The sequence below is a fragment of the Rhinichthys klamathensis genome, unplaced genomic scaffold, assembly GCF_029890125.1.
Source record: "Rhinichthys klamathensis goyatoka isolate OS25496 unplaced genomic scaffold, OSU_Roscu_1.1 h1tg000387l_1, whole genome shotgun sequence".
In the NCBI taxonomy this organism is placed as follows: domain Eukaryota; kingdom Metazoa; phylum Chordata; class Actinopteri; order Cypriniformes; family Leuciscidae; genus Rhinichthys; species Rhinichthys klamathensis.
The window spans coordinates 2,237,446-2,249,606 of NW_026606891.1; the positions used below are offsets into that span (position 1 = coordinate 2,237,446).

Sequence of the window (12,161 nt, forward strand, 5' to 3'; positions counted from 1 at the left end):
TAACCCCATCACATTTAGAGTTTAGTTTAAAAAGAAATAGTCCTATTGTGGAGAAAGTTTCAAACTTAAGCCATAGGAAACTAACATGTAATCATATAGGTAAAGGCCTTTTTATTGGTACAACACTAAAAGATATAGACCCTGACATGTAACCAAATGTGATGTCTGTGGGTAAAGTGAAAGATTTGACATTTATTTGTTATTTATTTATATTGTTTAAATATTATATGTTAAAATCTGGCATGTACAAATGACAAAGAGCATTGCACATGGGAAAGCACCGGTTAAACTGCTATATTCACATAATATCCTCTCTTATATAACTGATCTAAATGTGAACATCACCATATATGTCTATAGTGTGTCAGGTAAAAGATGAGCTCATTGATCTAATCCAAATGGTCAGCTGGAATAGTATGAGATTTAACACCCCAGAGAAATTAAAAGTAAAAAAGTGAAAGTGAAAAAGTAAAAAAAATGAAATGTAAAGTTCACTGAACATTAGGGTCACAACCAGCATAGACGATCAGTGGTGGATCAATATGGCTCACCCCCACTTTGAATATTTATTGCATCTTTGTTGCAAAGTTTTTTGTTCAAGATGTTCATATCAGACTTTCCACTGAAGGTCTCCAGGCGCTGGTACCCACAAGGGAACGTGAGTGAGTGCAGCACCCTCTCCTGCTGGCATATAGTGGCATCATTCTAAAACTGGTATTAGGCATTTCCTGCTGGGTTCGTTGGCGGGTGGAAGTGTGTGAGTGTGTGTGTGAGTGTGTTGGAGTAGATAGCACCTGGCTTGCGCAGCTGTGGGTCTCCTACTAGCGGGGAGCAGGAGGAGGGGAATGAGGTCCTGCACTGTCACAAACTGTGTGTGTGTTTCATATGTGCATCTGCTCAATTCGATATCAGTTGCCAAGCGCTGAGTTAATCGTAAATTAAACCTGAAGAATCTATTTCAACATCTTGAAAATGAAAAAAATAATAATATTTTTTTACATCCAGCAAACTTGCTTTGTTGCTCTTGACCTTGCTTAACACAATAAAACAGCAAACTTGTTATTTAGTTAGTAGTTTCTTCCAAAGGTGTCAAAGTTTACCTTGTGAGCATGATCCAGTTTGCCCCTGCTGGTAGATGCAGTAACTACATGCTCTGCAAGCAAAAAGCATCTTTCTCCATTGACGGCCTTTCAAGTACTGCCGTGTATTTTGACAAAAAAAAAGTATTTTTTATTTTCTATAATACATTTTTGAAGGTCTATTAAAATTGTGGTCTCGTGTTTTTCCCTGTTGGCTGCATTCTATGCCACAGATAGTTGCTATTGAAGGCTGTGTATCTATTTTAGATAAATGGGAATATGATAGCTTTCTCCAGGTGTTATAGAGATCCTTGGTTTCAAAGACAGACACAACGAGATTATGATGGTATTTAGTGTTCCCTCAAGGCTACATCCCCCATTTGGTTCCTCTTTAGGACAGAAAAGACGTTATTTCATCACCAGAGAATTTGTTGAGCTGTGCACATCTCTACAGGCATTTCCCAAGTGTGCTAGGTGGGTATTTAAACGGTTTCTTGCTATAAGATCCATGTTAGAAGCTATATGCAGCACAGACAGGGAAAGTGATTTGTTGTTGGCATGAAGAGAAACTGTATTTTTTCCCTCTCTGTATGAGTCTGTAGGAGTGCAACAACCTTGACTGAGACGCTCAGCATCTGTTCAGTGTCCTTGACTCAGAATATCTCCCAATAAGTGCCTTGAGCTTTTAATGATAGTCTGATTCTATGATTTTATTTTTGCTTTTCATACATAATTATTATTTATGAACTGCCTTTAATCATATATCTTCAAACGCAATGTGTATGACATGTATTTGTTTCACTTGAATTCTGAATAAAGCCTGTATGTGCCTGAAAGAATATTCAAACAATGTTCTGAAATGTTTGTTGATACATCTGTTTACATGAATAATGTGCAATCTGTGTATGTTTGACAGCTTCTGCATGGATTGGACTGCCAATAGAAATCCACTAGTAACCTGTAGGGGGCACTTTGGATCTTGGAAAAGTTCTTGGAGAGCAGAGAACATGATTTCTTGTGTGTAAACCAATCAGTGTTAAGATATTCTGAGGAATTTCTTGGTTGATTGCTTCAAAAAACAAAGGCTGAGTCTATTTAAATGGTTTGTAGAAATTGAGAACCCCATACTAATATATCTTGCAAATGGACAATCAGTTAAATAAGAAAACTAAAGCGATGAATCATTTGTCAAAAATTGCAAACACACCAATCTCCAAGTTTCCAAGTGGAAGTGACTTTTAGAGTTATAGCATATCAAATAGCTCTCACAGACTGCAGTGTCAGGATGGTGTTGTCCTGTCGCATCTCTTCTGTTTAGTTTATATTTCGCAGTTCAGAGGAGCAGCTACAAAAATCCATCAGGAGCAGGTCACATGGCAGGTTAAAGGTGAGAGGTTGGGTTTGACCAGTAGGGTAAAGAGGTCTCACATACAACACGACTGTGGCCTCAGGATATTCTGAAACCTGTGACGGACCTAGCATGTAAAATGAGCTTACACAAAAACAGAACCACCAGTTAAAGATTAAGACCACTGTGTAAACTATGGGGAAATAGCTATGCTTCCAGTCAAGACAAATTTGTGTTAGCTCTCTCAAGTGGTAAACAGTGATTTAGCTAATCGACTTTTTTATCACTTTTCATCAAATATGAATTGGATTTATGAATGCATTTTAGAATTTTGCAAATGTAGAAATATATGGGAGAAGCTGTTAAGTTTTTTTTTTTTTTTTTTTTTTTTTTTACGATTTATATATCTTGTTGTCTACAACTACAAAAAATTACCCAGAAAAAAGATTAAGTTCATTAAACACATTTTTTTTCAGGATCGAGCGTGTTGTTATAATGGGAAGCTGCCATTATGGCTTACTTAGCTTTTCAGCAAAAGTTAAACAGTAAACGAATTATATAACAGCAAAACTATGTAAAATGGCATGGAAAGATACCATTATATATAATTGGCTCTTGCCTGAATTTAGGCTATTGTGTGGTTTTATTACATTCAGTTGATCGACTATGACCCAGCTAACAAAAAGGATTTCTAAGGACATGTTGCTATAACGTTCCCATTAAGATATGAAAATGTTGTTTCTCAATGTTTTCTGAATGTTAAAAAGTACATTTTGAAAAAAAAAAACGTTTTGTCTTGGTTATGTGAACATCAAAGAAAACATTAAGGGAACGTTACTTCTCTGAACGTTCTGAAACAAGTAGTAAGTAGTGACGTTTAAAAATGTTAGACAACGTCCAACTGTTTCAGAAGAAAAAAAAAACATTCCATGCATGATGTATAAATAACATTTTTGTGCTAACATTTTAACGACTTTCTTAAAGACAAGATAACTTTAAACAAATGTTCTATTAACGTAACTGAAATCAACATGCAAAACTCCTAGACAAAACTAGCATTTGTGTAATTGGACTTTGGTCTTTGCTATATTAGCCTGGGACTGCCCTATATGTGTCAAATAATCTTTCATTTATGTAGTCTAAAATATCATGTCAGTGGAGAGAGTCAGTCGAGTGTTTTTATTGTAGGTTACTGACAACCAGATTTGCAAGCTTTACCTGCTCTTTGCTTTCAGTAGATATACCAATTTTTAACAGAAACACTAATTCACTTGGCGTCCAAAAAAAGCAGTGTAGCATGTCGGACAAACAAGATAAGGTCTCATCTTGACCTAATGACCGACCTGACGGGAGGAGAGCGGGAGGGAGAGTTCCCGAACACAAGGACTGTTTAAGATATATTGACATTTTTTAAGGAGAACATTAGTTCAAATTTGAGCTTAGTTCAGTGAAGGACAACTTTAACTCAGTTTAGGTTTTTTCCCAAAAGCTATATCCACCACCGTCGGCACAGTCCTGAAGTCTATTATTTATTTGTTTGTTTGTTTGTTTTAAAAATGTATTGATGTGATTTTTATAGATTAACTAGGTACCTATCTATTTATCTATCTGTCTGTCTGTCTGTCCGTCCGTCCGTCCATCCGATATAACTTTTAAACTTAAAGGCGTTCTGCTTGTTTTTGCTGCAACATCCTGTTGTTAAATATTAATATTTACCTTCTCAGCTTGTGGAAAAGATTCTATGATATTAGGTTGGTTTATTACCATTAAATCAGGTAATTAAAAATGTTTTGTACTGTAAATTTAAGTTAAATCTGTAAAACCTAAAATGTTGCTATACCGCAATCTACTGTAAATTTCTGGCAGCCACAGCTTTTTACTGTAAATTTCATGGAATTTTCTTTTACAGTGCGACAGACACTTTTTGAGCTCTCATGGCTGGGTCCGGTTTCCCCTCCCACTCCTTCCTTATCAGTAAGAAACGTGGAAATCCAACACCTCACAGCTCCCCAACTGCCGTTTGCGACTTCCGATCATCCATGCCCAAGGGCCAATTTCACGGCAGGCGATCACAACGACCAAATGTCTCCAATTCATCATCTGATCTCCTCAGTGGGAGCAGATGAAGTGAGACATGGAGGAAGGAAGGTCTGCGGGATTACGATGATGTTTGTGGTATTTAGAAGTTACTGTTTGCCTGACACGACAAATTTTGACCTTTCTTTGAGTCATTGCCAAAGGAACAAACTATACTGGTCTTATAGCATGTCATGTACACTTATTGCATCTCATTTTGACCTAATTTCTAGTCTCACTTCTACTTTCTAGTTTAGACCTCAAGTCTAAACATTGTCTTATATAAAAAGCACACACATGTTTTGAGAAACAGATAGATAATGGGAAAAGGAGACTACAATATAGACAACTGGGGGCATAAGACAGTCGTAGTTCACAGTTCAGTCAAACAAATACTATAAGTCTAATTTTTCTCTCTCACTCCCCACATCTTGGGAAGTACTACAACAAATGCTGTTCATTCATATTACCAAGAACATGCACAATGGGGCAGCAGTGGTAATTCAGGGCCTCACTTGGTGCATATCCTAAAAATGTAAAAAAAAAAAAAAAAAAAAAGATATAATATATGTATATATTATTAAACCAAGCAAAAATTAAATTAAACTTGGCTGCAAGTGATCTCTATGCATTTTCTTTGTATGAAAAGGACATCCTTGACTATTGATATTTATTTATTTTGTGCGTGTGCCGTGTTCCATTAATTCTCTGTTGATTTAAATTCATTAATTTTTTTTTTTAACGCATGTTATATATCTTATTGTGAACAATTCCTCTGTGCATAATATGTTTCATTTATTACATGTTTTTTTTTACCTAATAATGTTTAATCAAAATGTCAAAACTGGATCTTCCAGTAAAAAAACAACAGACACCTCTCAATTTTTGAGTGCAACACCCAAATCTCAAAATTTAGGCTAATAAACAACTAATGCATATATACAAGTCCAAATTTTTTCTTTTTTTCTTTTTTGTTAATCCGTTACACTCAAATGTCTAAAATCTAAGATTTTATATATTTCCTTTAATTTGTATTGTACAGATGAAAAGTCATGTGAAAAACAATGTTGACAAAAAGGAGGCAAAGGAGGTAAATTAATTTAGTTTGAATGGGCATCATGCTTTTGTCTCAACTTTACATTTATGTACATAATTACACTTAAGTTGTTTTTGCTCATTTTGTTCAACTTGAAAAAAACTCAAAGAACTTTATACTAAGCCTGGAACATATATGCCTGCATGCGTGCAAGTGTGCGTGTGTGGTGTGACTTTTGGGTAATGCAGTTGCCTGTAAAACAAAGATGGAAAATCTTAGAGAGACAGAACTTGCAGCTGAGGTTAAAAGAAGTGTGTGTGAGTGCGGATGAGTGTGTTATTAATGCCCTGGGTGCTGCAGTGAGAGCAGATACTGGTTAGCTGCTGTGGTTGCGCTCTTGCAGTGGCAGGAAACAACCCAACCTGTGATCTTTGCAGACTCTAATGGAAAATTCACTCAAACAGAAAAAAAAGTGTGTACGTTTGCCTGTGTGTGTGACGGAGAGTGAGAACATGCTGCTGTCACCTAAAAATAAAGGTGTTATTTATTTGTTTGATTGTAAAATATGCTGGAGTGCTATTTAAAAGCCATTCAAGCCTGCATTCATTAACGCTTCTTGCAGTTTAGCTTTTTTTCTGGGGTCTTGTGATGTCTGCTTTTACGGTTCCTAGAATTATGTATTTCGTAATCACAGCCATTAACAGGCTGATAGAGATCACATATTAATGATAATGCATCTACTTCATCTGGAATTACGCAAAATTATATGCGCACACCTGACCTGGTGTGTTTGTCTTTCGTACTTATATTGTCTGATTTAAGCTTGACTGTTTTTGGGTGTTGTCTTGCTGAGGAAGGGCAGAAAAATACGCGTGTGTGTGTGAAGTGTGTCTTTAATATGACATCTCCAACAGCTGTGTATAATCTCCCAACACACTCACTCACACTCTTCCCATTCCATCTCCTGTACAATGGAACAAAAGAGCAGGAACTGCCACTCTCTCCCCACCGTCCAATCAAAGCCGTTATTATTTCTCGGCGGAACACTCCCTCAGGAAGTGCCATCTCCAAAACACGCCAGCTGTGCTTCTGTGCTTATTATGGGCCATTATAAGAGACAGAGACACAATAACACCACAACATACAAAATAGCATATCTGGGCCATTGTGCGTACATGCTGCATTAAGGTCCCCGTTGCGCGAGAGCGCTTCTCTATGGTTCCATCGAGAGCAATGCACCCGACTCTGAGACAACATCTTGCACCGCTCATGACTTCAGCTCAAATTGCTGCACAAAGCCTGGGCCAGGTGACGGATAACCTCTTCCAGATGTGAGTTAGATGTCATTTAGAGGTTACGGTAATACAGAAGCTGCAGCGAGGCATAAGAATCACAAATCATATGGTGGTGTTTTATGGGGTGAAAGTGGGCGTCTTATTCTCTGTCTTTAACCTTAAACAATCTTTCGTCTACCACCCACCTTCCCAAAGACCTCAGATGAGATTACGGCAACCCTCACGTAACCAACAACTCCTGAGGCTGGACAGGCACTGCTGAAGTATGGAATATGCAGCCAACGGCCATTCTCACACACTCATTGCTTCATTGGCAGGTGCAAAACTCCATAAATGTCTGAAATAATTGACTGTTCTCATATGTTGTATTTTGAGGAGCCCTTTAGCGGTTAGCTATTCAACTGTTCAATCGCGTCTCTACAACAGCCACCATTTTTGGGCGGGAAAAATGTGCCTGTGGCGACATTTCTGCAAAAATACGTTGCCTTTTGAATGTTTCGCGTCAGTGAAATGTTCCGTAAGGGGTTCAGTTTTATCCGCAACAGATGAATGTGAATCTGGCCATGTTTTTTTTGTTGTTTTTTTACATTGGGTGTTGTAGGCTATGTATTGTGGCAGTTCAGAAATGTAATCTCCGATGAGTAGCAATAAACTCTATTGTGTTTGTAAAGAACGTAATACAAATAGTGTTACACTAACCGATAGAGATATAAAGTCTGAGAAAATGCATTTGCTGAAGCAACCATGTAATTTTAGCTTGCTTCTACAAGTCGATGAACTCTTTTAAAAGTGTTTCACGGGAATAGTATCCAATCGTTCCAGAAATGCCTTTCGGAGCTGGTTATATGATGTAAAAGTTAAAATATATTAGTTTACAAATCATGCACTATGGTAAAAGTGTTTTTCTAGAACCATGCAACAATAAGTCTTTATTAATCCATAATCGGAACCCCTAATCACAATTTGTTTAGAAAAGTTTTACTGCCACTTTAGTGGTCATTTCAGCTGTATGCACAGGTACATTTTTGGAGTTTTGCAAGATGTAGAGGCACATTTTTTTCCAATGAGCCTAGGATGTAATTTACACACATTTCATTTATCTATCCTGTCTTTTTTAGTTTATTTCGGGTCTGGTTACCTTTAAGACTTCAGAATGTTTTCAGGCCCCTGAATTAAATTAAACATGTATTTTGTTCCAAAATCTACTGTGCCTCAGAGGCAACATTTTAAGACATCATATTTAAAGTCTCATGACACAAAGGCTGTTCAAAAGTTCTTAATTATGCTGCATAAAATACCTTGGGGAGATACCAATCACATAAAATCCTTGACATCACTGCTGTCAGAGTTGTAAGACTGTCAATCATTTTTGCAAATACCGCATAGAAATGATGAGAAGTGCCATAAACTGAATTTTTATTTGTTGGTATACACAGCATTACAACTTTGTTTTTGCAATAAAATTGAATGCTTGCCTTAAAGCAAGTCAAATGTGAATTATTACACATAAACTTTATGTGTATCTATCATTTTGATAGATTCAGTGTAATTAAAATTTATAATTTTATCGAATATCTGTGTGCGCTATATATTTTTATGCTTATAAGATTATCTGTTACCTTGGCAACATCAATTGAAATCAACTGTGCTAATTTAGCTATTTTTGTTGAGTTGAGTAGAGCCTTCTAAATTGGTTAGATGACAGCAAGAATCCCCCACAATGCAGTAGAAAGCAACATAACTAATTTCACACATTTTTCTAAACTAATAAACAGATATTTTAATGTTCACATGTAAATTCTGCATTACAGCGTTTGCCTGCTCTGTCTCTCTCCATCGTCGCTGATGGTCAGACGTATAGTAGACGTCTGAAAGCTGATAATTAACTCAATCCGTTGACACAGGTGAGCATCTCTGTGGTTATTTAACACCCATTACAGAACAAACAACACACACACAATCCTGCAATTAAACATGCCTCTTTATCACACAAACTAAATCCACACACCCAAACACATGATCACATTTACACATTATCACATCCCAAAACACCCATAATCGGCCGATCTAAAACTCATAATGCAAATGATTGTTTGTTTATTTGAAGTGTTTCACACTGAGACATTGCGGGAGAGTTTGTTTACTGGAGTCGTTTCTCACTGTGAATCTTATCTTAATTACTCTGTGCTATATGGCCTCTTCGCGAGTCAAAGGTCATCAGCTCTCTATCTTAAGCACCCTCCCCACCACCACCACTTCAGACAGGGAATGCTGAATCGACATAAGCTTAGCTTTACCACAACCCCCATAATCTCGTTCGGTCACCCTGACATTAGCTAGAACACAGCCACGTCAAGTGCTGATGACCTCTTGAGCTTTACTGTTGTTTCTGTGTTAGCTGCTCTATTGTCTCACAATTATTAACTAATTAATGCAGTGACCTTGAATAATTATATCATTTATCTTCTGTTCTTTTATCTAAAGAGTTTAAACAGTGGTTTGAAGGTTAAAATGAGCAAATTTGCATCTTTGTGAAAGAATTTGAAAGAAAGAATCTAAATGTATTAAGGTCAGTGTTCTTGTAGGGTTGTTCCAATGGACTATTGTAGTTTACCCAAAAATTTAAATTCTGTTGAACACAAAAGAAGATATTTTGAAGAACGTTGGTAACCAGACAGTTGATGGTAGCCATTGACTTCCATAGTATTTTTTTCTTAGTATGGAAGTCAATGGAAGTCAACTCTCTGGTTACCAAAGTTCTTCAAAATATCTTCTTTTGTGTTCAACAGAAGAAAGAAACTCTTTCAGGTTTGGAACAACTTGAGCGTGAGTAAATGATGAACTATCCCTTTACGTCATTAATTAATGTATACGCTGAGAAAATGTGTATAAGCACCAAATCAGCATATTAGAATGATTTCTGAAGGATCATGTGACGACTGGAGTAATGATGCTGAAAATTCAGCTTACTGTAACATCACAGGAAGAAATTACATTTTAAAATATATTAAAATAGAAAACAGTTGCCTTGGCGAGCATAAAACTTCTTTCAAAACATTTTTTTTTAAATCCCCTTCTGCTATTACTATTAAAGCCAATCGAATTTATGCATATTCAGATAAGTATGGTTCGACATTCTGAAAAATAAATAAGTTAATTTGGATTCCAATGAAAAAATAAAAGCATGAGTTGGACTGAATGACGGTGGATCAGTTTTTTTGTGATAAACTCCTTTAAACATGTTTTAAATATATAACTGTATGCACCCTCATCACTGATCTTTTTCACAAATCAAAGCCCTCTAGCAACAATCTCTGCTTTCTTGACATCTCAGAGGATGAGAGGTTCTGTCTGATTAGTCGACTGTTTATCCACCGTGGGTCTTGAAATCAGGTCAGTTATTGTGTGTGTGTGTGTGTGTGTGTGTGTGTGTGTGTGTGTGTGTGTGTGCGCACGTGCGTGCGTGCGTGTGTGTGTGTGTGTGTGTGTGTGTGTGTGTAGCATCTTGAGGAAGGAGAGGCAGTGACCTGGATTGGAACAGCAAAAGGAGGGAGACCATGTGTCAAGAAATCAGCTGTTTGTTTCTCAATGACTCTTTCACATCATCTGTTCATGGATCTCAAATGAACGTGTGAATGTGTACATATAGGCTATGTGTGCGTACACATACTTTGAGGTTCAAACCCAAAAAAAACTCTGTGATGTCAAAGCATCATTGACCCAGAAAGAAATGTGTCCATTGGATCTAATTTACATGCAGATACTCACGGTAAAACTGTCTGCAAAGGACAAGAGGGCTTTTGGCCTCAGTTTATCTCCCAGAGTTCTGTCTCGCTGTCTTGCCCTCTTTTATCCTTCTTTCATCCCTTCTCTTTTTCCCTTGTTCCTGTCATCTACATCCAACTCCTGTCTCAATCTGTTTTTGTAGTCGGTGCATATGCTGTGTGATACTCATGCGTTTAACCCCAGGATAAGTGCCTACTGTGTAGCCCTACTTAACCTTGGAATTAAACATAACTAGTTATATATTTTTAAGCACTCTGGTACTCTTTCACTGGTTTATGGCTTAAGCACTGTCCATTGTCCATGAGATTGTTTCTCTCTTCAAGAGATCTCAAAACATTTAGGTCCAGACTGATCAGGCGATCATCCTGCATGGCATAGATAGATAGATAGATAGATAGATAGATAGATAGATAGATAGATAGATAGATAGATAGATAGATAGATAGATAGATAATAAAAATGTAATCATTTATAATTTTTTTAATTATTAATTAATCAGAGAAGGTCATAAAGAAATTGCTCAAATAAAAACTCCATTAAAAAAATTAACCAGGTGAACTTTTCCGGTTTTGACAATGTCATGCAAAATCTGTTCTTTATTTTTATTTTCACACCAATGACGGAGTTCTGTTTATATGTCATTCATTCTGCAGTTTTATACACTCGATATCACGCAATTGAAGTCGCCACTCTTTTTCTCCATGGAGAATTCTCGCGGTTTTCGTCTTCCCGCATGCAATCCCTTATTGCCATTGGACAAATAGAGAGGCTTTGTCGACGAAGAGGGAAAAAACGCCTTGAAAGATTTTCTTTGGGAGTGAGGGGGTGGAGGGTCGCGCTAATTATGCACGGCGATTGTTGATGGCTTGATTGTGTGCGTCCAGCTGCACAGAGGCGCGGGGGCGAGCAGAGGGCGGGGACGCGGAGCAGGGCAGACTCACTGACGCCAGTCGCCACATTCTCCCATGCGCTGAAAAACAGACCCGATTGTACCGGACCTGATCTGTAGACACCGCAGTCACGCATAACTAAACAGAATGAGAATGAAATGCGTCCACATGAGTCCTGTTGAATCATTCAGTACAAGTGCTTAATGTAGTTTTCATTTTGGTCTAAATGCTGCTGTGATGATAAGTGATCAAACGGCACGTCAGGTCAGTGCACGAGGTATGTGGTGCATCACGTGATTAGGGCATAATAAGTGGCATATTCATTCCAGTTTAATGTGCTTTATTGGCATGACATAACTGCATATTTGTATTGCCAAAGCAGTGCAAAATAAGTCAAATGAAACTAATAAAAATTGCAAATGGAGTAAAAAAATTAGGACTGTTATCAACAAATAAGATAAAATAATGGTGTGAGTTGAAATAAAATGTACATTTAAATTTAAATTGTACATTATTTATTTTATTTAGAAGCCAATGAAAATGGTTACAAAAGAAGCCAAAGTATCAAGGTTTGCAGAAAGACATGTCTGGAACATATAAGTGAAGCAGATAAATACTTATAAGTAACCTAACCGTATTTTATTATAATAT

The 12,161-nt window shown here is 37.1% G+C and overlaps 1 protein-coding gene across 1 annotated transcript in view; it reads left to right on the plus strand.

The window, feature by feature from the left end:
- Nucleotides 1-4,399: 4,399 nt before the first annotated feature.
- The window catches only part of e2f2 (E2F transcription factor 2), a 33,674-nt gene continuing 25,912 nt past the window's right edge, over nt 4,400-12,161 (plus strand). The window contains exon 1 of the mRNA XM_056234039.1: nt 4,400-4,602. Within this exon, the coding sequence (XP_056090014.1) occupies nt 4,510-4,602 (93 nt within the window). The 5' untranslated portion in view covers nt 4,400-4,509. The remainder of the gene's footprint in view (nt 4,603-12,161) is intronic.